General features: G+C 41.3%; 3 protein-coding genes and 1 long non-coding RNA gene across 5 annotated transcripts; 3 read left to right on the forward strand and 1 right to left on the reverse strand.

Annotated features, from left to right (window-relative positions):
• The first annotated feature begins 1,296 nt into the window (after nucleotides 1–1,296).
• On the forward strand, nucleotides 1,297–7,411 carry LOC109525202 (cyclin-G2-like). 2 transcript variants are annotated; one of them, XM_019885523.1, is made up of 8 exons: nucleotides 1,297–1,426; nucleotides 1,745–1,862; nucleotides 1,944–2,075; nucleotides 4,972–5,225; nucleotides 5,491–5,569; nucleotides 5,635–5,733; nucleotides 6,364–6,566; nucleotides 6,666–7,411. In XM_019885523.1, the coding sequence occupies exons 2-8, from the start codon at nucleotides 1,746–1,748 to the stop codon at nucleotides 6,754–6,756; spliced, it is 975 nt and encodes a 324-aa protein (XP_019741082.1). In that variant the 5' UTR covers nucleotides 1,297–1,426; nucleotide 1,745; the 3' UTR covers nucleotides 6,757–7,411. The 2 variants fall into 2 exon arrangements, with proteins under 2 accessions (XP_019741082.1, XP_019741081.1); XM_019885522.1 differs by lacking the exon at nucleotides 1,297–1,426 and having other exon boundaries at nucleotides 1,663–1,862.
• A 97-nt stretch (nucleotides 7,412–7,508) lies between these two features.
• Nucleotides 7,509–12,395, forward strand: LOC109525200 (sia-alpha-2,3-Gal-beta-1,4-GlcNAc-R:alpha 2,8-sialyltransferase-like). The gene is made up of 4 exons (XM_019885520.1): nucleotides 7,509–8,062; nucleotides 9,009–9,131; nucleotides 9,973–10,530; nucleotides 11,891–12,395. Exons 1-4 carry the CDS (start codon nucleotides 7,914–7,916, stop codon nucleotides 12,171–12,173), a joined length of 1,113 nt encoding a protein of 370 aa, XP_019741079.1. The 5' UTR covers nucleotides 7,509–7,913; the 3' UTR covers nucleotides 12,174–12,395.
• A 1,267-nt stretch (nucleotides 12,396–13,662) lies between these two features.
• On the forward strand, nucleotides 13,663–15,602 carry LOC109525210 (uncharacterized). The gene is made up of 2 exons (XR_002170094.1): nucleotides 13,663–14,158; nucleotides 14,404–15,602. It is a non-coding gene; the product is annotated as an uncharacterized LOC109525210 (long non-coding RNA).
• Nucleotides 15,603–16,138: 536 nt separating this feature from the next.
• Nucleotides 16,139–21,478, reverse strand: LOC109525204 (ras-related protein Rab-27B-like). The gene is made up of 7 exons (XM_019885524.1): nucleotides 21,302–21,478; nucleotides 20,339–20,475; nucleotides 18,341–18,506; nucleotides 18,064–18,149; nucleotides 17,252–17,355; nucleotides 16,948–17,071; nucleotides 16,139–16,885 (listed from the first exon to the last, which is right to left on the reverse strand). The coding sequence occupies exons 3-7, from the start codon at nucleotides 18,491–18,493 to the stop codon at nucleotides 16,705–16,707; spliced, it is 648 nt and encodes a 215-aa protein (XP_019741083.1). The 5' UTR covers nucleotides 18,494–18,506; nucleotides 20,339–20,475; nucleotides 21,302–21,478; the 3' UTR covers nucleotides 16,139–16,704.
• Nucleotides 21,479–21,520: the final 42 nt, after the last annotated feature.

A 21,520-nucleotide genomic window follows, 5' to 3' on the forward strand; every position in this document is an offset into this window, starting at 1 on the left:
GCAGCTGTGGAGCGGCTGCAGATTACTGTGCTCCTTTGAAAAGGGGCCAGCAAAAAAAAAAAAACATGCATAAATCACAACTGCAGAGAGTTTCAAACACACGTAAAAATGGGGCCTGGTCGGTAAGGGGAATAAAATTCTTTACTTGCACAACACAATTTTCTGAGAAATATCATTACTGGGAACTGTGTTAGTCGATGGAGACTCTGCAATCGATGGACAAATGTATTGGGACACGTGGCTCCAGGAAGCATACAGCAAACTGTTTTTTTTTTTAAAAGAAAACAGAAGCTTACAATCATCCAAAATGTCTTTAAATAAGAAGAACAATCGTTTTTTGTACTTCGGAAGAAGTACATTGGTTTTTTTCCAATAGAAGAGAGGTATTCGTTGAGATAATCTTTACAGGGAACTCACTGGAAAACGCAAAAAAAAAAAATTCTTAAAAAAAACACATGACACTACATTTTAGCAGGGGTGAAAAAAAAGTCATACACATTCATATTTACCTCAGAAGTTCCAGCTTGGTGCAGATGCGAAGCACGGTGTCTTTGGATGAGCTCAGTTTATGATTCAACATCTCCACCTCCTGGCCAACAGTTGTAATCAGCTCTTCCGTTCTAACAGGACTGGAGTCATTTTTACAGTACAGTATTTTTTCCCTGCCTCTAATGCAGTGGATGTAAAAAGTCTGCAACACCCTGTTCAAATGCCAGGTTTCTGTGATCTAAAAAAATACCAAGATAAATATTGCAACCATTAACATGACCTATATCCTGTTAAACGATTGATTAATTGTCAATTATCAAGCGCTTTCCATTATGGAAACTCCATTTATGGCGTCGTCATCGTTCCCACCTTTTACGATCTTCCTAAATCTAGTTAATTAAATATAATATTGTGTGTGTGTGTTATTTTTAATCGAAAGACAATAACATCAATAAACGGTTAAGTAAAACTCGAGCCGGCGCTTTTTCAATAAGCTTCTTTTGGGGTTTAGTGACGACTCGTTTCAATGCATTCACAAAGTATACTGCCGTCTTGTGGTGGAAACTGGAACGACGTGAACTGTATCAACGTGAACTGTATCAACGTGGGTTATTTGTGACTTCATTAAAAGACATTATGATTATTATTATCATTATCACTATAACATCGCAATTTTGTGCCAGAAAGTAGAACTACGCTCATGTTCAAGTTACTCTTAAAAAAAGGAAAGAAACCCATCAGATAATAATATTTTATTATCATCCGCTGCGATGCATCATGGGTATTGTAAATTTCCAACTGAGGAGCAGTTGTTTATCTCGTCCGGGCGATCCCTGCCACGAGGAACGTCTACGAGGTTTTTATTGCAGTACTTAAAGTTTTAACGATGCACGTGCGTTCCCGAAAGTTTACACGCCAGGGTGCTTTCTTATCTGAGGTAAATAACTGAACCTTTTTTGTACTTTGACAACCTTTGATAGTTTGTGTATAATGGAGATATATTTTATAATTTTGGATTTGTTCACGCTGCCTCCTCCCCCAATAATCCAAGTGTTATTATGTGGTTTAAAAAAAAACGTACAGTATTTGCATGGTGTTTGGGGGAGGTGGCTGTCCAGTGATACATGACACCCAGCAGGTGTGGCCTGCTTGCGGTCTGAAGAGCTGCTCCAGCCCCCCCAAACACACATACACGTACACACACTGGCGTGTTTTTGCATGAATCACGGTGCTCTAAAAGCATGTTCTTTTCCAGGATGAGGGACCATGGAGGACTGGACAAGACCCTGGTGAAAGAGCTGAAGTCCTGCTGTGCACAGGAGGGCAACTTCCTTCCCAGCAAGTCTGGTTTGAAGATGATGGAGTCCTCTGAAGTAAGCCACTGACTGACCCATTTTTCGCTCTATTTGTTGTTTGACCTCCTTCGAAATACAAATATAACCTTCAATATTCAGAGTGCCGTGTCGGCCAAATGCAGAGACGCCAGAGTGGAGGAGCTGTGGGGTCTGACCAGCTTCTTCGGCTACAGCACTCAAACGTTTGTCCGAGCCGTCAATCTGTTCGATCGATATCTCACCCTTACAAAGGTAAGACAGTTAACAATCCCACAGGAAATAAAGGGGTGTGGAAATTGAAGTCACTACAGGGGACACAAATAATCCATCCCCGGGTCAAACTGCTCCATTGCAAACCCTTCAAGCCTATGTTATGTTTATGTCATATTTTTCAATGTCATACAAGTGGAAAAGGAAGCTAACCCCGGCCAATGTTTATTTATTTTTTTTTAAATCAGAAGTTTTGGAAACATAATAGCGAATCGGGATCATTCCGTCTGCATTGTTCAATCATTATATATTTTACAGGCAATATTTTAAGACAATATAACATTTTGAGCTGCCTTATGAATGGGAAAAAGAAGTTATGCACGGTTAATATTTAAACAGGAACGATTTGAAACATAATTGATCAGTTCCTGGGTCAAACTGTGGCTCTCCAAAACCTCTGTAAAATGTACAAAGGATGTTCCAAGTCTTTTTTTTTTCTTTTTTTTTTACAATTTTAATGAAAAAAAAGTTTGAAAAAGGGGGAAAAGTAAAAAAAAAAAAAAAGCTTACAACTCTTAATATTTCAATGCAAAATATTCTGCATCCAAATATAAAGACATTTTAAAACTGATTTTAAAAATGTCCATATGTATTTATCCACCCATCCATTTTCCAATCCACTTTATCCTTCCATCCCTTACCTGAGCCACTTATCCTCACAAAGGTCGTGGGCGTGCTGGAGCCCATCCCAGCTACAGTATCTTCGGACAATAGGCGGGGTTCACCCTGAGCTGGTTGCCAGCCGATCAGAGTACTCATAATAAGCAAACAACAAAGGAAGCTAACCCCGGCCAATGTTTATTTATTTTTTTTTAAATCAGAAGTTTTGGAAACATAATAGCGAATCGGGATCATTCCGTCTGCATTGTTCAATCATTATATATTTTACAGGCAATATTTTAAGACAATATAACATTTTGAGCTGCCTTATGAATGGGAAAAAGAAGTTATGCACGGTTAATATTTAAACAGGAACGATTTGAAACATAATTGATCAGTTCCTGGGTCAAACTGTGGCTCTCCAAAACCTCTGTAAAATGTACAAAGGATGTTCCAAGTCTTTTTTTTTTCTTTTTTTTTTACAATTTTAATGAAAAAAAAGTTTGAAAAAGGGGGAAAAGTAAAAAAAAAAAAAAAGCTTACAACTCTTAATATTTCAATGCAAAATATTCTGCATCCAAATATAAAGACATTTTAAAACTGATTTTAAAAATGTCCATATGTATTTATCCACCCATCCATTTTCCAATCCACTTTATCCTTCCATCCCTTACCTGAGCCACTTATCCTCACAAAGGTCGTGGGCGTGCTGGAGCCCATCCCAGCTACAGTATCTTCGGACAATAGGCGGGGTTCACCCTGAGCTGGTTGCCAGCCGATCAGAGTACTCATAATAAGCAAACAACCATTCACGCTCACATTGACATGCTAATAATCACAACGATGAGAATACGGCACAATAAAATACACAAATAAAATAAAAGTTTTAAATGGTGTTTGTGACATACAGAATTTAATTTAAGGTTAAAATATTTGTAAAAATGCTTATGAACTTAAAAAAAATCATTAAAAAAATAATAACAACAATAATAATGAATACATTTGCATTCAAACCAATACAATGCAACTTTATTTTTGTAGTGCATTTCACAACAGCTGCAGCTGTAACAATATGTATCGTAAAATGTCAACTACGACTGTTACATTTACGGTCGACGCCAGAAAAGAATAGAACAGTGTTAGTAACAATTAATTCTTTATTAATTGATGTAATTGATGATTAAATGATTAATACTAACAATCAATTTTAAAAAATGCTACTTAAATAATAGAGCCTTTAGCACAGTATGTGTGACGTGAGTTGCGGGTCCAAATATTAGGAAAAGTTCTGTCCATCAACAACAACAACAACACGAGTTCTTCTCCTGGCAAGTCCGGTTTTCCAGGAAGTAGGTGACGACACAACTCCAAGAAAGTTAACATGTACGCGCAAGAAAATCAGAGTTATCTGCTGCAGAGAGGCGGGTAAGAGAAATTCTGAGTCAGTCACCATGGTAATAGCCTCTATTACTCAAACCTGTTCGCAAGCAGGTTTTGAATGCTCAACCTGACTTTCTACTGCTCTAAAAATCCCTCCGTGATCCCACCCCCATATTGAGGCACTGCTAGGGCTGCAACTGACGATTATTTGAATAATCCATGAGTCAAATATTTTTTCAATGAATCCGATTTTTTTTTTTTTAATGATTTCTATCCCTTGATTCACAAACATGACATCATTTCAAATGGTCTTTGCACAAAATGCACAAACCGAAATGGATTGTGTGTATACCGGCCTTATTTTAAGGTCTCAGGTACTCCTGGAGGCTGTCGATGCTGCCACTGATACTTTCCAATACTTTCCGATGGCAAAAACAAATCTTATTTTTAAGTCCTCCTCGGCAGTAGTTGGCGCTATAACTGTGGCAGTTTGACATTATTCAGAAAATATCATCAGAAACGAAGTTCCTTTTTTCTCAATGTTTGGACCATGTCCCCCCCCCCCCCACCACACAACAAATCTGATTTTTTCCCATCCATTGTAAAGTTAAATACTTTAGGACAAAGTATTGTAAAGCTGTCAAATGTTCTGCCTATAATTGAATATCTTTATTTTTGTAAGCATTAAGTGGACAAAAAGAGTATATAAAAATTTGTTTTTTTATCATTTATATTTTGAACTACTCGATTAATCGACAATCCGAATACTAATCTGCCACTCATGTCTCAAGGCGTCATTGTATTTCACTTTTCACGATGACCTAATTTCTGGAATGCCGCGTCGGTTTAGCCATGTGATCCCGAGACTGACTTGTCGCCTCGGTGGGGATTGTGACAGGCTCAGCCCAAAAACGTGCCGCGCGTGTCCGTGTGCTGCCTCCACTTGGCGGCCGGCGCCACGGAGGCGGCCAAAGACGTGGCACCCAGCCAGGAGCTCATCCGCATCAGTCACACCAAGTTCACCGCGTCGGATCTGCGTCGCACCGAGACCGTCGTGGCCCAGAAGCTCCGCCCCGAGAGCCCCACGGTGACCGCCTTCACCTTTCTGCAACTCTACCACTCGGCTTTGAGCGCCGTGTGCTGCGATGAGGGGTAAGCACTTCGTCAGCCACACATCTGGTGGACAGCGAACGACCGTTTACTGCGGATGCCACGCCCACAAACAATATAGAAAGACCATCTAAAGACATTTCACCTTTACATTTTTACAGTAAAATTACACTGAAATAAAAATTATATTTTGCTCCGTGGGAATGAGTATGATGGAGTTTAGCTCGGGGCCTTCTCTGCCTCTTCTTCTTGCTCTCAATTGCACTGCATTTCGATTGCTGTTTTTTTTTTGTTTTTTTTCCTTCAGGATAAACATTCCAAGCATCGTGAAGCTGGAAGCTCATCTGAAAGCCTGCTTGTGTCGACTTGTTTTCTCCAAAGCAAAAGTACGGCTTTTCCCACTCAGTCTGGCTTTACGAGAGTGTCGCTGACCCAGGTTTCTTCCCCGCAGTCGTCCGTGCTGGCCCTCGCCCTCGTCACCCACGAGTTCGAAACCCTGCAGTGCGCCGCCACGTCCAAGATGCTACGGCAGATGCAAAGACTTACAAAGGTATGACACAGTACCCAAATATGTATATTTTTTTACATATAGAGGAGCCAAACATCCTCGCAGTTTGGCATATGATGATTTAGCTATGCGCAGATTTCAATTGAAATATTTCTGTGATTCTATTTTTCTTCTTATTTGTTCAATTTTTTCAGTATTTTTACTGTTTTCATCTTAAAAAGAACTCGCATATTTGCCAAATTTTTAATCAAAATTGTTTAGATATTATTTAACATGTCGCAGATGATTTTTGTTTTTTCCTGCCCCGATACAATTATCTACAAAAGTCTAGTCGCGGTCTTTTTTTCCCCTCTGAGTTGCCATTTTTCAGAATAACCCCCATGTGAAACCTGTTACGTCATAGGTGTCAAACTCAGGTCCTGGAGGGCCGCTGTCCTGCATGTTTTCCAAGTCTCCCTGTTGCAGCACACCTGATTCTAATGAACAGATTCAATGTCAGGCTTCCGCAGAGCTTGCTGATGATATGATCATTTGAATCAGGTGTGTGGCAACAGGGAAACTTGGAAAACATGCAGGACAGCGGCCCTCCAGGACCTGAGTTTGACACCTATGTGTTACGGGATAGCAGCTGACAATATTGTACCCGTGTGTGCCTTTGTGATTCTTCCACAGGTAGGCGACAGCGATCTGCGGCAGTGGCGGCACCTTGTGGCTACGCGCATGACGGAGTACCACTCGGCTCGGTGCCACAAGCCCGACGGCAGGAAGCTGGTGTGGGTCTTGTCCAGTAGGACGGTGCAGAGTCTGAACACCTCCCACTGCGCCGCCCCCCGTCTGCCCTCCATTCCCGAGGACGCCTGCGACCACAGACTAAGGTCAACGAGGCAGTTTTTTTTTATTTATTTTTTTTTTATTCATGATCTGTTGACTAACTCGTTGCCCAAAAAACTCACGTATTTGCGTTTTTGTGACAGTGAGGAGGACGTGAGTAGCGGCGAAGACAGTCCGTGCGGCTCTCTGGGCAGTGTCGGTGAAGGGTCCTTCTTCCCTGACTCTGATTCGTGACTCGGAACCACCTCTTTCTTTCAACGCAAACTTTGACTTGCTTCACGCTTAGCGAACCTATCTCATCCATGCAAAAAAAAAAAAAAAAATGTTGGCAGCTGCTTGTTGGCTTTGAGTCCGTGCCAGACACCTTTGAGGAAAAAAAAAAAAGATTTGCTGTACTTAGCTAAAGCGCAAAGCAGCATGATGCAAGTGATATGTGCAAACTGTGTTTTACTGTGACATTTTAATGTGAACATTCCATATCAAATATGCTGCTGTGTTATGAAGGCTTTTATTATTTTTGTACTGTTTACGAAGACGATTTTACTGAAAAAGTAAACACCTGAAAAAGGTGGGGAGAAACGTTTTATTTGAATGTATCACAAAAGGAACACTTACATGAAATTGTTCTAAAAATGAAAGATGTTGCTTTGAAAAACGAGATTTTATTCCATTGCAGTTTAGTTATTATTGTTAGCCACTGCAACAATATGTGGTTTAAACACCGCACTTAAATATAGGAGAATGAAAAACTGTACTCGCTTACCACACTTGGAGAACCACGCTCTTAAGAGTTGAAACAGTGTTTTTAATTTTTAATAGCTTGTGCAAAATTATTGTACATCATGAGAAATGTCATCTTAATATTCCCAAATAAAGTTGACATATGACATTTCTTCTTGAGAGTCTTAATTTGATCTTCAACACAACGAGCATTTGTGAGTTAAATATTTGGAGGCTTTTATTTTTTTTCGTGTTTGTTTTCTTTTACTGTCGTGGGCGGTAAATTCTCTCTATAAATCATAATTAATGTGCCCAAGCCGCCCACTCCCGTGATGTTATTGGACAAGCTTTTCTGCGCGCGCGTGCGTGTGAGTGTACGTGTGTGCGCGCGCGCACTCGGGCTCCATCTCCTTGATGAAGCCCGCGGGAGGAGAAGGAAGGAGGAAGGCGGTACGAGCGGGGATGACAACCAACCGAGCTCCATCCCTGCCACCACCATCCTCCTCACCATGCATCCGCAAAATGGCACCCGCGGCCGGCGATGAACCGCCGCCACCAGCTGTAGAAGAAGCGGGAGCGGCAGCCGCGCCGGCGATGCGGACACTCGGCCGGATTACGACGACGACGACGACGACGACCGCAGTGTGAGTGAGGCCGCTCTCCTCGCCAAGATGGTCCGCGCGGCCCGCGCCCTGGGTCTGATCATCCTGTGCGTGGCGGTGCTCATCCTGTCGCTCATCAGCTACGTGTCCCTGCGGAAGGACAGCCTCTTCGGGACGCCCGTCGGGGGGCCCCGGATCATGTTCCACGCGGGCTTCCGGTGAGTGATGAGCGGGGCTGCGCGTGGGGAAAGGTGCGGCCAGGTGGTGGAAGGGGGTGGCCGTGCGTCACGCTCGCCTTATGCCTGCTTGTCAATCAAACAGGGTGCAGGTGGCACCACGCGTACGTAATGTTACTCATAGGGAGATGTATGTATTTGTTATGACGTGTGCTTCCATAGATTGATTGGTCGATCGATGTGGTCTGCTTTTGGAACATTAGTCCTTATTTTTTTATTGACAGGTAGGTAGGCAGAAAGCACATGATGTTGATGATGTGTGCTTTGGTTTACAAAGTAATAATAATAATAATAATACATTTTATTTAATTTTTCAAGAAACCCTAGGTGTCACTTTTGATCGGTAAACGATGGATATGTGTTATGCTTTGGATCATGTCCTGTTATATTCCAAAGATGGACAGATGGTTGTATAGAAGACACGTGATGTGTTATGCTTTGGATCATGAGCGGTTACTTCCCATAGATGAGTAGATAGATGGTGTCTGATGTGGTATGCCTTGGATCCCGAGCTGTTGCGTAGACGGTTGGTGGAAAGTTCGATGTAACTGGCACGTGATCTGATACGCTATAGATATTCTGGTTCGTGAGTACTTACTTTCCATTGCTCCATCAACAGATAGAGAAGGCACATGGCGTGGTTTGCTTTGGATCACTCGATGTTATTTTCCATCGCGAGACAGATATTAATTTATTTTAAAATTGACTTATCTAATATAACACATATGGGACTTGGAGTATACTTTGGATGAAAAGATTAGAAAGAGCTCTGGGCATTTTTTTTTTTTTTTGGATGTAGCTCTTTGCACTGGATCTCATTATACTACAAACGCATTACTGTAGTCTTAGAGAGGCCGGATGAGGATGGAACAGACACAATTACACACCAAGTGTTCGGAGCACAATGCCACTTGTGTGTCCTCATCAGATCGCAGTTCGCCATGAATTTCCTGGACCCTTCTTTCATCCCGCTGACCAACGCCCTGAATGAGGAGCTACAGGGGAAGCCGCCCAAGTGGAAATTCAACAAGACTGCCTTCTTCCAGCAGAGGTAAGATAAAGACATTCTGTGTCTGGCGGGGGCCGATTTGATGCGGCCTTGTTCGCTGAGGTCGAAGGAAATGAGAAAGATGTGAGAGAATTCTCAGACTGGAAGAATCAAGCGGACATTCCAGCTTTAGACCTCTCTGGGAGGCATACCCCTTGAAGTGATATTTGCTCTCGTTTGGGATAAGCACATACATCCAGCATATACAAAAGTATCAGAAAAGAGAGGCCGATGGCTTTACTTTGGCTGCAGAGTGAAAACATTTGAGTTTGGTGATAAAAGATGAACATGAGTCATTTTGTTGTAGTTACATAAAGAGTGACGCCCGAAGATACGATTGTGAGTCATTTCATCACCACGCTTGTAACTTCAAATCATCTTTCTCAATTGAAATTAATGGAAATATCATTAATCCGTTCTGGCCTCCTCCTAAAACCAAAACGTTTTTAATTAAAGAAAAAAAGGACTTTTTAATATTGTTCCTTATAAAAACGTATGACATATTTCAAGAGAATTATTTTATTTTCCACATTTTTTTAGATCACTTCAAAGCACATTGTATTGCTCCTTCTGGTGCGAAACGGACTCACTAAGATGCAGTAATATTATAGCCTTCCAATTTTCCATCTTCTTTTGTCATTTCTTGTTTCCGAGCCGTAAATAACTCTGGTTTTTATTAAGTTGCTTGGGCCATCTTTTCTGAGCTTTAAAATTTGTGGGGTTATCCCCCACCCAAATAAAGGAATTGCCCTCACTCTTTACCCATTTGGAGGCAAAGTGTAAATAGATAACCTGCTCCCCTGGAGAGGACCAGTAAACTCAATTTTCTGTACTTTTGTGTCAGGAAGGACATCTTCAACTTCATCGACATTCCGCACAACTTCTCTCTGACCAAAAGCAGCGTCCGCGTGGGCCAGCTGATGCACTTCGATTACTCCAGCCACAAGTACGTCTTCTCCATCAGCAACAACTTCAAGTCCCTGCTACCCGACGCCTCGCCCATCCTGGACAAGCACTACGGCACGTGCGCCGTGGTGGGCAACAGCGGCATCCTGACGGGCAGCCACTGCGGCTCCGAGATCGACCGCGCCGACTTCGTCTTTCGCTGCAACTTCGCCCCGACCGAGGTGTACGCCAAAGACGTGGGTCGCAAGACCAACCTGACCACCTTCAACCCCAGCATCCTGGAGAGGTACTACAACAACCTGCTGACCATCCAGGACCGAAACAACTTCTTCCTGCACCTGAAGAAGCTGGAGGGCGCCATCCTGTGGATCCCGGCCTTCTTCTTGCATACGTCGGCTACCGTCACGCGTACCCTGGTGGACTTCTTTGTGGAGCACAAGGGCCAGCTCAAGGTGGAGCTGGCCTGGCCCGGAAACATCATGCACGACGTCAACAAGTAAGACCGGAAGATGGTTCATTGTGGATAGACTGGAAAGTTGTATCAGAGCTGTAACAGAATCTGCCTTTTTGTCACCAACCCAGGAAATCAAGAAAAAAAACATGTGTCATGTAATTTTATGATAATAGTCGATGTTGTTGGCAGGATTTGACACTGCATAGGGAGCTCTCAATGTATTTCCAGTCCATCCCCTTAACCGTTTGACCGCATCAATCTCTGAAATGATTTCTAGATCAGCATATATGCGAGCACGGAAGTAGAAGACATCGGGGAAGTTAAATAACTGTACCACTAACTAAAGTATAAGGAATAATGCAAAATTCCGGAAAGTTCATCTGGATTCAAACTAATGCCAGAAGACGGCAATCAGTTTCAACTCCATCGGCCTAACTGGTCGGCTCCAACAATTGTAATAACGTTTGGAGATGCTACCGTTAGCATAACTGCATGAACCGAGGAAGAAAGAAATTTCTTACATTGTTGGCAGGATTCCAACCTACGCATGAAAAATCCAATGGATTTATAGTGCATCCACTGAACCACCTGGCCACAACAACCAGTGAGATGTCTCCCAGATGCTAACATTCGCACAAATTTCAAAAGTAAATCAGACAGAAAAGTTACCTATTGTTGTCTGGATTCGAACCGGCACAGTTAGACCCCCCAAAAATTTAACATCACATCCCTTAACCTCTCGGCCACATTAACATTTTAACAAGTTTCTACATTCTATCATTAGCAAAAATGCTAGCACTAAAAGGACGGGTTACGTAGGGACACCGCAGTGGTTTTAAAGTCTGCCACAACCTCTGTTCATAACTTCAATCAGAACATTAGCATTAATGCTACCGCTAACTGAGACATAATTTACCCCAAAGTTCCGGGAAAATATTCCCTTGTCGGCAGGATTCAAAACCACATGGTGATACCCCTCTGGATTTCAATGCCATCCGCTAAACTGCTCTTGCCATAAACTAAGCGCGAGATTCCTGAATAATGAAACAGTGCTAGCATTCGCAGAAAAATTGCAAAGCAAAAAATCTGTAGTTTACAGGACTCAAACCTGCGACTGTAGCGCTGTTCAAATATGTAGTGAGTTTAGGTCATCGCCTTCAGTGTGCTCTCGGGAACCGAAGGTCTACTAGCTGACGTTGATGCAATGCGTTTTAATTATGACGTCATAACAAATTGCCAGAGTGGTGTTCCAAAACTATTTTTCATTTTAACGATGAGTGAACTAGTAGTCGCAGTCCACTATATAAAAATCCCTATCATGGTGATTGGTGAGAAGGTAATAAATGACGGAAAATACTGCATCATGTATTGACAAAACTCTTTTGTCTGTTCGCTTGGGCAGATACTGGAAGACAAAGAACCTTTCCCCCAAGCGCCTGAGTACTGGCATTCTCATGTACACGCTGGCGTCGGCCATGTGTGATGAGATCCACCTGTACGGTTTCTGGCCCTTCGGCTGGGACCCCAACACGGGCAAGGACCTGCCCTACCACTACTACGACAAGAAGGGCACCAAGTTCACCACAAAATGGCAGGAGACCCACCAGCTACCCAGCGAGTTCAAGCTGCTCTACCGGCTGCACCGCGACGGCGTCACCAAGCTCAGCCTGACGCATTGCACGTAGATGGGGGGGCAGCCGCCACGGGGAGGGGGTTTGCGTATGATGCCGCGCCCTGATCCAACATGCCGTGCTCTCATTCCACATGTCCGTCTCGCTCGGTTTGAGTATTTTGGTGTTAAGTATTCCAGTCAGACGCCTCAATGGCGCTCCTTCGGCATGCCTGCTGGCAGTGGCAAACACAGTGGAACCTCCACAAAGACAAAATAGAGCCCAACCCTCGAATTTTTCCGCTCCAACAAAAAAAAAAAAACGGCAATTCTATGACGCCCCTTAGCATTCACAAAACCTGCGTTTACCACCAAGAAAATTAATAGGACTAGACTCCGTCCACCTGTCCAAGGTCAGCTGCCCTCTGGATTCCGCCCGTCTGACTACTGGCTCGTATTTAAAATCGATGGGCGAACTGTTGGACTCTGGAGGTTCCACTGGAGTCCAAGTTGGAGTCCCCAAAAAAAAAAAAAGAAACCCAATTGAATCACTGCCTAATCTCAGGGAAGGAGTTTGATTAGTATTTTGAAATCCCATTGGACGCGTCTGCAAAGGCGCGCGACGCTCTTTGGCCACAAGATGAGTTGTCAGACAATCTGCGCTACTCTTGTTTACGATGCTTTTACAATAAGTGTGCCAATTCTAAACTTTTTGGATCAATCAATGACATTCCAAATGGTAAGCCATAAATTCACAAAGTGAGAGACATCATATATAGTATATACAGTCCATATATATATATTTACAAACAAGATGTGGTTGTAGTACTGACTATTGTCAACTTTAGTGTCAATTTGTAAAATATATGACGTCTTTAGCTATGGTGGATAACGTAAGGAATGATGTCATGGCATGACCAAAATTTCATTGCGCAGGAAAAAAAAACATATCAACCCCAGATTACTCAAGCAAATCATACTGCAATTCTAAAGTCGTAGAATAAAGTGGCGATGATGAGATGACGGTAAAATATAACGAAAGGTAATTTAGCAAGTGTAAAATTGTGATTTTAACTACGTAGCCGCGTTTTTTTACACGTTTTGTTTACTTTTCCTGCACACTTAACACTGCTTTTCCTGGTCCAAATCCCACATTAATGCTGTGATGTGATGATTTTATTCGGGTTACTTTATGAAAGTTTAAATTCATCATTGGAACAATCCGACCTTTTTTTCCCCCTTCTGCAAAATATTTTTGTACTTTTACAATTTGTTTTTCATCCATATTACACAAATTAAAATTTTTTGTCAAAAATTACAATTTGGTATTTTCATAACATTTGGACTTTTTTTTCCAAATGAAATTACAAATTTTCCCTTTTTTTTTTTCTCTTATAAATTCAGACTTTGTGACTTTCTGAATTTGAGCCACGAACGAAGCATGAGCTAGCCTTGGCTAAAAGCTTAAGAAAAGCCAACATTTTAAACACTAATTTAACAACCGTTTTGAATTTCACTTACACCACAGCACCCTTCAACGACACGATACACATAAAACGTCGACACTATTGCGAGAGATTTTCTTGCCTGGCGTCATTCAGCAGACAACTTGCTACATCTTGTTGTGTGAGCATGCGCCGCTCAAAACTCATGTTGCATGCAAGAGACACGAACAATCTTGTAGAATCCTTTTCTGGAACCTTCTTTTAAAGGGGGCACTTTGCTTTGTCTTGTTAACTGCGATTTTCCGGAATATCATCGGTGACTTTGTAAAGTGAATAATAACAAGGAACTCTGATAGAAACCCACGTGAGCATGTCTTCCAGATCCTTGATAGCGGGCTTGACACGCTTAAAACTGTTGGGTTAAAAGTAACTCAAATTGGGTGAAACGGCTAACCCGGCGCCGGGTCCAAAAGCGACGATGCCAACGCTGGGTTATTTATCCCCGGTGCATTGAGTTGAGGATGTAACCCAACACGCTGGGTCGAGATTTTGATCCGGCAGTGGGTAAAATCTACCCATACTGATAAGATAGAGCGACCAAGAAATGAATTACCAGGTTACCAGTGATTATAAAAATAAAAATAAAATTTTCACACACACATTTTTTGCTGTCAGGGGTCACCTCAACAAGTCACTTGCATAGTGCCGGGTCCAAAAGCGACAATGCCAACGCTGGGTTATTTATCCCCGGCGCATTGGGTTGAGGATGTAATCCAACACACTGGGTCGAGATTTTGATCCGGCAGGGGGTAAAATCTACCCATACTGATAAGATAGAGCGACCAAGAAATGAATTACCAGGTTACCAGTGATTATAAAAATAATACAAATTTTCACACACACGTTTATTGCTGTCAGGGGTCACCTCAACAAGTCACTTGCATGATAATGCCCATCCTGTCAGAAGTCGGACCACCCAAGCAAGTCATCAGTGGTGTTAAAGAAAAGCTGCAAGGCACATGAACGAGAGTCTCATGACTGTGTGACATGTGACTGAATGTCGTGAGCACACTCAGATTGATTTAAAAAAAAATGTTTTGGTTGTTGTTGCTTGGACTCCTTTCCCAAACAAAAGTGGTTCTTGTCTTTTCAGAGGAGAGCCTATTTGTTTTATTACTCCACGTAATTGCTGTCACGGGTACGAGATGCTGAGCCCGAACGTCTGGGTGTCAGCGCATTAGGAATGTATGCCGAAAAGAATGTGTTTGAGGGAAATAATCTTAGATTAGCTCATACATGCCAAACTTGAAGAACAAAAAAAAAAAAAAACAAAAGGCCTGAAAGCGCAAGATGTTTTCTTTTGCTCTCTTATGCAATTTCATTAAGTTTCGGCATTGAAAACAAATATTTTATTCACAGATTTCTTATATTATGTCAGGCATGGATAGAAAAGGCCTCCTCTTAAATAAACGCAAGGAGAATCAATCAAACACCCCCTGGCCATTCTTTGAGGAAATGTTCATGTATGTCATTAGTGTGTTTGTGTCAAGGCCAAACCGGGGAGTGTTTTCGATTGTTGTGGGTTGGAGAAGGTCCTCCATCTAATGAGTACCATTTTTGAAAATTTCTCTCAAAGACATTCTTGACATTTTTAGACTATATACGAATGTTTGTTCACGATAACAGAATCTCTGACGATTGGAAACCAGAAATAAGCGTGAATTATTGTGTGTGGAATAATCCAATCTGCCTGGTGTCTGTGCATAATTAACACAGAAACAACTTTATTGACACCGTTTTTTTTTTCTTGTAATTTTTGCTGCGTTTGCATGGCTGACATGATTACACAGAGGCTTCGGGACACTTATCAAATATGCGTGAATATGAATCCCACAATCATATTGCAGATGGGGCGTACCCTGCCTGTAACTTCTGTGGGATTCATTATTACATGACATTTTCAAAGTCATCAATGTCTGCTAGTGTTGTTTTGACCAAAACATTTGTGTATATATAAATGTCTTATACTCTATGATCAACATGTGCCTGCAGTCATGTCATCAATGTCTCCATATGAATTAAAAAAAAAAAACCACTTTCTTTTCTTCTAAATGAACCATTCCCTAAATTTACCTTTTCTGTTAAGAAATATGTAAAATATGCAAAACAACATCACAGTTTTGTGATAACTGCATGATCCAAGATGCTCACAAGCTGATAACCAGTGTTAGCTCATACAGAACTTTTTTTTTTGTTGTTGTCATTTAACAAAAAAGCAGGCTAACATAAATATTACCAGAGAACATTATCTTATAATATATAAGCGAATCGGAAAATGGATGGATGGATGGAATATTAACTTAGAAAAGCTGCAGGTTTAGCCATGATGCTAACTTGTGCCAGTATCTACAAAACGAATTGTTCAACAATAGGTGCGAGAGATTATGCAAGAATCCACGCATTGAACTAAATCCAAAAATAACTGTCGCATTGAGGGATTTTTTTTTTTTTAATCTCGATGATGCTACATTGCTAGCTAGGGCTTGTAATGCTTTCATTGTTTTGTAATCTTAACAATAATTCAGGATCATCTGTTCTCTTGATATTAAACTAACCAAAACCTATTAGTCTGAGGCACAATGGAAAGGAACTGTGGTAGCTAAGAAGCTAATAGTCAAACAATGGTAGATGGAGCAGAGATTGTGCTACAACTCAAACAGTTAGCTAGCTAAAAGCAATAAGTTGTTTTTGTCACCATTATGCTCAATAGTTAGCATTGGACAACAGCTTTTTATTTTGTCATTTCATGTAAATATCACAAGAAAAAACAAACAAATAAAAGGATGCATTTTTCAAAGAAAAGAGCCAAAATACTAGCAATAGCTCTTGTAGGATATTAAGGTAATAGTCCTACTTGTCAAAACTGGGTTAGGCTTCAATATTCCACCCTAATGAGTACAAGAACTACAGAAAACAGATGCGTGATGACAAATTCATGTTCATATATTTTTTTTATTATTTAACTGAAATGTTATGGTAAAAAATAAACTGTAACTTCATTACGTACACCCGCGCCATCCATCAGCCTTATTCCTGCCCTTGGACTTTCTCTCATTGGATGACATGTACCTAATAAAGTGTCCCGTGACGTCGGGCATGATGTCAGCAAGCGCATCTCCTCCAGAGGGCAACCTCCTGCATTGCCCCTGCTGCACTACCGCCGCCATTGTGCTCGGCCAAAGGTGCACTCTGCTCCATCCGTTTCATCACCATGTCCAGCAGGGTCTGTATCGCTTTGTCCACGCCCATGCCCGTCACGGCGCTGGTCTCAAAATAGGGGATGCTGGGGGCGGGGGGAAAAGGGATTTTTATCAATTAAAACTAAAGTCTATTTACAGTACTCACCCATATCTGTCGGCCAGATCTCGAGCCTGCCTGGCGTTGACGTCTCTGATGCTCCGGAGATCGGCTTTGGTGCCCACCAGGACCACATCGGGACTCTCGCAGTACGCGTTGGCCTGGAGTTGGCCTGAGGAGAGCGGCGTTCGTCAGCAACAGCCCGCAGGTGCGAGAAATACTTACACATCAAATATGGAAGGGAACACTAAACGTGCTTGATGTCGCTCCGCAGCCTGTTGAGGCAGCTTGTTGTTTCTGAATTCAGCGCGCAGGTTTCTAGCAAGCGGTGGGAAAAAAAAATGGCACATACTCATCCAGTTCCTGACATTGAGGAAGCTTTGGTGATTGGTCAGGTCAAACATGAGCAAGAAGCCCATGGCATCTCGGAAGAAGGCTGTCGTGAGGCTGCGAAACCTAAAAATAAATTTTTTAGTTTGAGTAATTATTGTACCTCTTTTTTGACATTTAGTCACATTTATTCAATATTTATATATTCGATGGATTATTTATTTCAAAATTTTAAATGTAATTGTTTAATTTTGGCATTTTCCACTTTTAATTTTGAAGTTTGCATTTATTTCTAATTTGTTGAATGGAATTAGGTATGATATTTTAAATCTACTTTTAATAAATTAAATGCAATTCTATATGGAATTTTTATTTCAATGTACAGCAAGTGTTCAATATTATTTTTGGTCAAATTTGGAATTTATCAAATGTAATCTAAAATTAAGTGGGACATATTTTATGCATTCTTTTTCATTTATTACATTGAATGTGGATTTGATGTATTATTTTTAATGGTTCAAAATCAAAATTAAATTGAATGTATTTTTTAAAATATAAATTCAATTTGTTGTAATTATGATGTATGCTATGCATTATTTGCAATTTAATGAACTGAAGTCAAGATTTACCGGCAATTGAATGCTTGAACATTTTTATTTAATTGATTTATTTTTTTTTTCCAAGAACTGTCCCTGAATTTTTGTTTATATTTAAAAAAAAAACAACCGTTTTAGCAGACTGTAAATCTGTATTTTTCACCAATTTATTGCATTTAATCTCCTCCCAATAGGGATTACAATGAGATGAAGTTTGATATTCTGGAGTAATATGAACCTCTCTTGTCCCGCTGTGTCCCAGAGTTGAAGGTGGACTTTGAAGTTCTTCTCTGTTGCCCCATCGGAATTAGTCCCAGTGTACATCTGATGTGGGATTCCGGGGTTGGAAGATAAAAAGAATTTTTAAAAAATTGATATTTTAGACGAAGGACAAGAATAGATGTTTGTTAAAAACTTAATGCAGGAAAAAGGGTAAAAATAATGAACGACTGTTTATACATGACACAATGTCTGAGTGTGAAATGAACACACGTGGCGGAGACCACGTCACTCACCAGCCGTTTTTCCCGGAAGTCGATGCCCACTGTGGTGGTGAACTTGCGGTTGAACTTGTTGTCCGTATACCTGTACAGGAAGGTGGTCTTGCCCACCCCGGAGTCGCCGAGTGCCAGCAGCTTGATGAGATAGTCATAGTCCCACTCGGCCATGGTGCCGCTCAGCCTGCCATGTGGAAAAAGAAATGGGTGGGCGGGGATGGCAGGGGGGTTTTGAAGTGGGCTTAACGCAGCGTCTTAATGCTGTGGTCAGAGCGGGACGAACACATGACTCGGCCTGAGCTCCGCATGAGCAGTCAAGGGGGTCACTGCTTCTGCTGTTTTGGTAGACAGGAACCCCTTTTATGGACTGCTCCTTGATACTTCCTAGTGGGCCCACGAACGCGGCGTGGCCAATCAAATTTGGCTGAGAGGCCCACAAGGCGAAATCAACAGAGCAACGTTTTGTTGTGCTCTATAGCCTTTATGGAGAGGATAGCCCGATGATGAAAGATGGCCTTTTCTAAAGCAAGGAACCGTAGCCAATAAGCAGCAGCAGCAGAAAGTTCCATTTCATAACGCGAAAGTGAGAATAAAATGTCATGAAAGAAAGGCATATCATACTGGCACATCGTTTCAGCAAAATAAATAATATAATACGAATATACAGATATCGGGAGAGGTTTATACAGTATTTGTCAAAAGGTTTTTAACAGAGACACACAGAGACGAACAACCATCCATGGTCACATTCACACCTCGGGACAATTTAGAGTGTTCAATCAGCCTGCCATGCATGTTTTTCGAATGCGGGAGGAAACCGGAGTACCCGGAAAAAACCCACGCAGGCACGGGGAGAACGGGCAAACTCTACACAAGAAGGCCGGAGCCCGGAATCGAACCCTCGACCTCCATACTGTGAGGTGGATGTCCCAACAGTCAAGCACCGTGCCGCTGAATAAAAACAAAATTTAAGTCTCTCAGCCACAGCTACTAACTAGAGTAGATGTGCAATTCGACCCCCCAGGAGTTCCTATTCCACTATTTGAGAAGGACTGCACCCAACAGTGTTACCCTTCGCAACTTTGTTGAGTTGAGATGAGCCCCAATCATAGTTCAGACGCATTTGTGTCAAATTCACGGATTTGGTGTTTTAACTGACTGGTCTCCAAATATATTTTGCAGTTCTTCAGCATCATCTTCACACCACTGACTGTTTTCTGCTCTTCTGACCACCATTGCTTGTCACACCCGTCTTGTTTCTCGAACGACTGGGTCGACTTTTGCTGACATACAGTAAATGTTGAATGAGTGCGACCTGAGCGTTGAGAGTGGAGTTGCATCGGGTACTGATCCAATTCACATCTACATAAGATAGAATTTATTATTATTATTATTTTTTGTCACATTGGGGAAAAATAAATTGGAATTGCAGTCTGAACATAGCTTTAAACAAAATTCCAGATAAGGATTTTTTTAGGTGAATAAATCACACACACAACAAAAAAATCACAAGGGTGGCAGAATTAATTTGTGATTAGAAACCAATGAGGAAAAAAGATAGAATTTTTTTTTTTTTAATGGGAGTTTTCCTGTTCACATGCATGTGAAAGCAAATCTGATAAATGTCACATTGGGAAAAAAAATGGAATTGCAGTATGAACATAGCTTCAAACAAAATTCCAGATGAGGATTTTTTTTAGGTTAATAAATCACACACAACAAAAAAAAATCAAAAGGGTGACAGAATTAATTTGTGATTAGAAACCAATGAGGAAAATCAGCAAATGACACCGTACTGCCCACACCCACAGCTTTGTATTACAAAATTTGCGTTTGCGTGTCATCAACTGTGCAATTGACTGCTGCTCTGTATTCACTAGAAAAGGGCACAAAACAAACACGCCGGACTCAGATGCAAACCTGCACTAATGAGGTTGTCCGTAAGACTTCCATTTCATCTTTTCATCACAGTCATAATTTCTAACTAATGCGAGGCAAAGGAAATAAACGTCTCACCAGCAAGTCTGGAAGCAGCTCCTGCGTCCATCCGGCACGCAGCCTTGACGCTCATTCCGCAGTCATTCCGTAGTCCTCAAACCTCATTTACATGTGATTTGAGGGTGGAGCAACTTGTGTTGCACTCGTATTTTCTTCTGGAAGGGGATTAAAAAACAAAAAAAGAAGACAACTGAACCTGAGAGCACAAAAGTGAGATGAGAACCATAAAAGAGGAACTGGAACTTACCGCAATAATCACCCTGGCTGCTCAGTACAACATGAAACTATCCAATTCATTCAATATGAATGACAGAAATTAATTTTACTCAGCAGATAGTAACTGTCAGGTGACTTACAAGGTAAGCCGTTTTAATTTATTTGACTTTATAACAGTTAATAATGTCAACAAAGCTATTATTAACGTATAACGATGAAGGCATTTGGACCCCGTAGAAGAAACATTTCATGATTTCTAATGGGGAAATGAAAATTACACCCATTTTCTTGCTTCTTCCATATATTCTATAAAAAAGGAATTCCAAAAAGAAGCATTACCGGTAATTAATCCAACAGTACTACCGGTATTTTTTTTAAATTTCTTAAAAAATAGTATCTGATAAGTCGTGCAAAATGGCAAAAACTTAAAGGGAGCATGAGACTCAGTGCTAACAGAACAAATGACTTGTCTGTTGATGCCCAAGAATTTGACATTGTCAGGAATTTGGGTCAGAATGCATCACGTGAACCGAAGCTGACTCATAAAAGTACCTAAGACACATTGAACTTGACTTAACGGCGGTGTTGTTGCCACAACTAAAGTAAATTAAATAATACACAGAAATGAAGAAAGAAAAGTGCCAAAGAGCTGGCTATAGGGTAAAAAAAAAAGTGCAAGTTTCTGCACCTTAATCAAGAGCCTCGTGTCCTTTTACTGGTTTTGTGTGGAACATATTCTCTGTTAATTTGCTCAAAAACGATCACCTGTTTCTATGATCGGGCCATCGCGTGTCATCTTGGAGTTAGTTGCACATTTTCATCTGGAAAAAAAAACAGTGCTTTGCTGTCATCTCGGTGCCAAGGAGCTACGTTGAAGTTAGCCAAAGTGCTTCATTTGGACAGGAGGAGTGCGATGCCACTACCTTGTGGCATCTTGGTTTCAGGGAACTATGTTGTAGTCAGATGAGGAGCTTCATTTAGACA

Source organism: Hippocampus comes, unplaced genomic scaffold, assembly GCF_001891065.2.
Source record: "Hippocampus comes isolate QL1 unplaced genomic scaffold, H_comes_QL1_v1.1 scaffold78, whole genome shotgun sequence".
NCBI lineage: Eukaryota > Metazoa > Chordata > Actinopteri > Syngnathiformes > Syngnathidae > Hippocampus > Hippocampus comes.

Bases quoted from the DNA above. Each gene is read 5' to 3' on its own strand.
- LOC109525204 (XM_019885524.1), bottom strand. From the start codon at position 18,493: ATGGCCGAGTGGGACTATGACTATCTCATCAAGCTGCTGGCACTCGGC. The intron at 18,150-18,340 runs GTGAGTGACGTG...ATCCCACATCAG, and splicing joins ACTTCCGGGAAAAACGGCTG to ATGTACACTGGGACTAATTC. The intron at 17,356-18,063 runs GTTCATATTACT...ATTTATTTTTAG, and splicing joins GACACAGCGGGACAAGAGAG to GTTTCGCAGCCTCACGACAG.
- LOC109525200 (XM_019885520.1), top strand. From the start codon at position 7,914: ATGGTCCGCGCGGCCCGCGCCCTGGGTCTGATCATCCTGTGCGTGGCG. The intron at 8,063-9,008 runs GTGAGTGATGAG...TGTCCTCATCAG, and splicing joins ATGTTCCACGCGGGCTTCCG to ATCGCAGTTCGCCATGAATT. The intron at 9,132-9,972 runs GTAAGATAAAGA...CTTTTGTGTCAG, and splicing joins ACTGCCTTCTTCCAGCAGAG to GAAGGACATCTTCAACTTCA.
- LOC109525202 (XM_019885522.1), top strand. From the start codon at position 1,731: ATGTTCTTTTCCAGGATGAGGGACCATGGAGGACTGGACAAGACCCTG. The intron at 1,863-1,943 runs GTAAGCCACTGA...TTCAATATTCAG, and splicing joins AGATGATGGAGTCCTCTGAA to AGTGCCGTGTCGGCCAAATG. The intron at 5,226-5,490 runs GTAAGCACTTCG...TTTTTCCTTCAG, and splicing joins GCCGTGTGCTGCGATGAGGG to GATAAACATTCCAAGCATCG.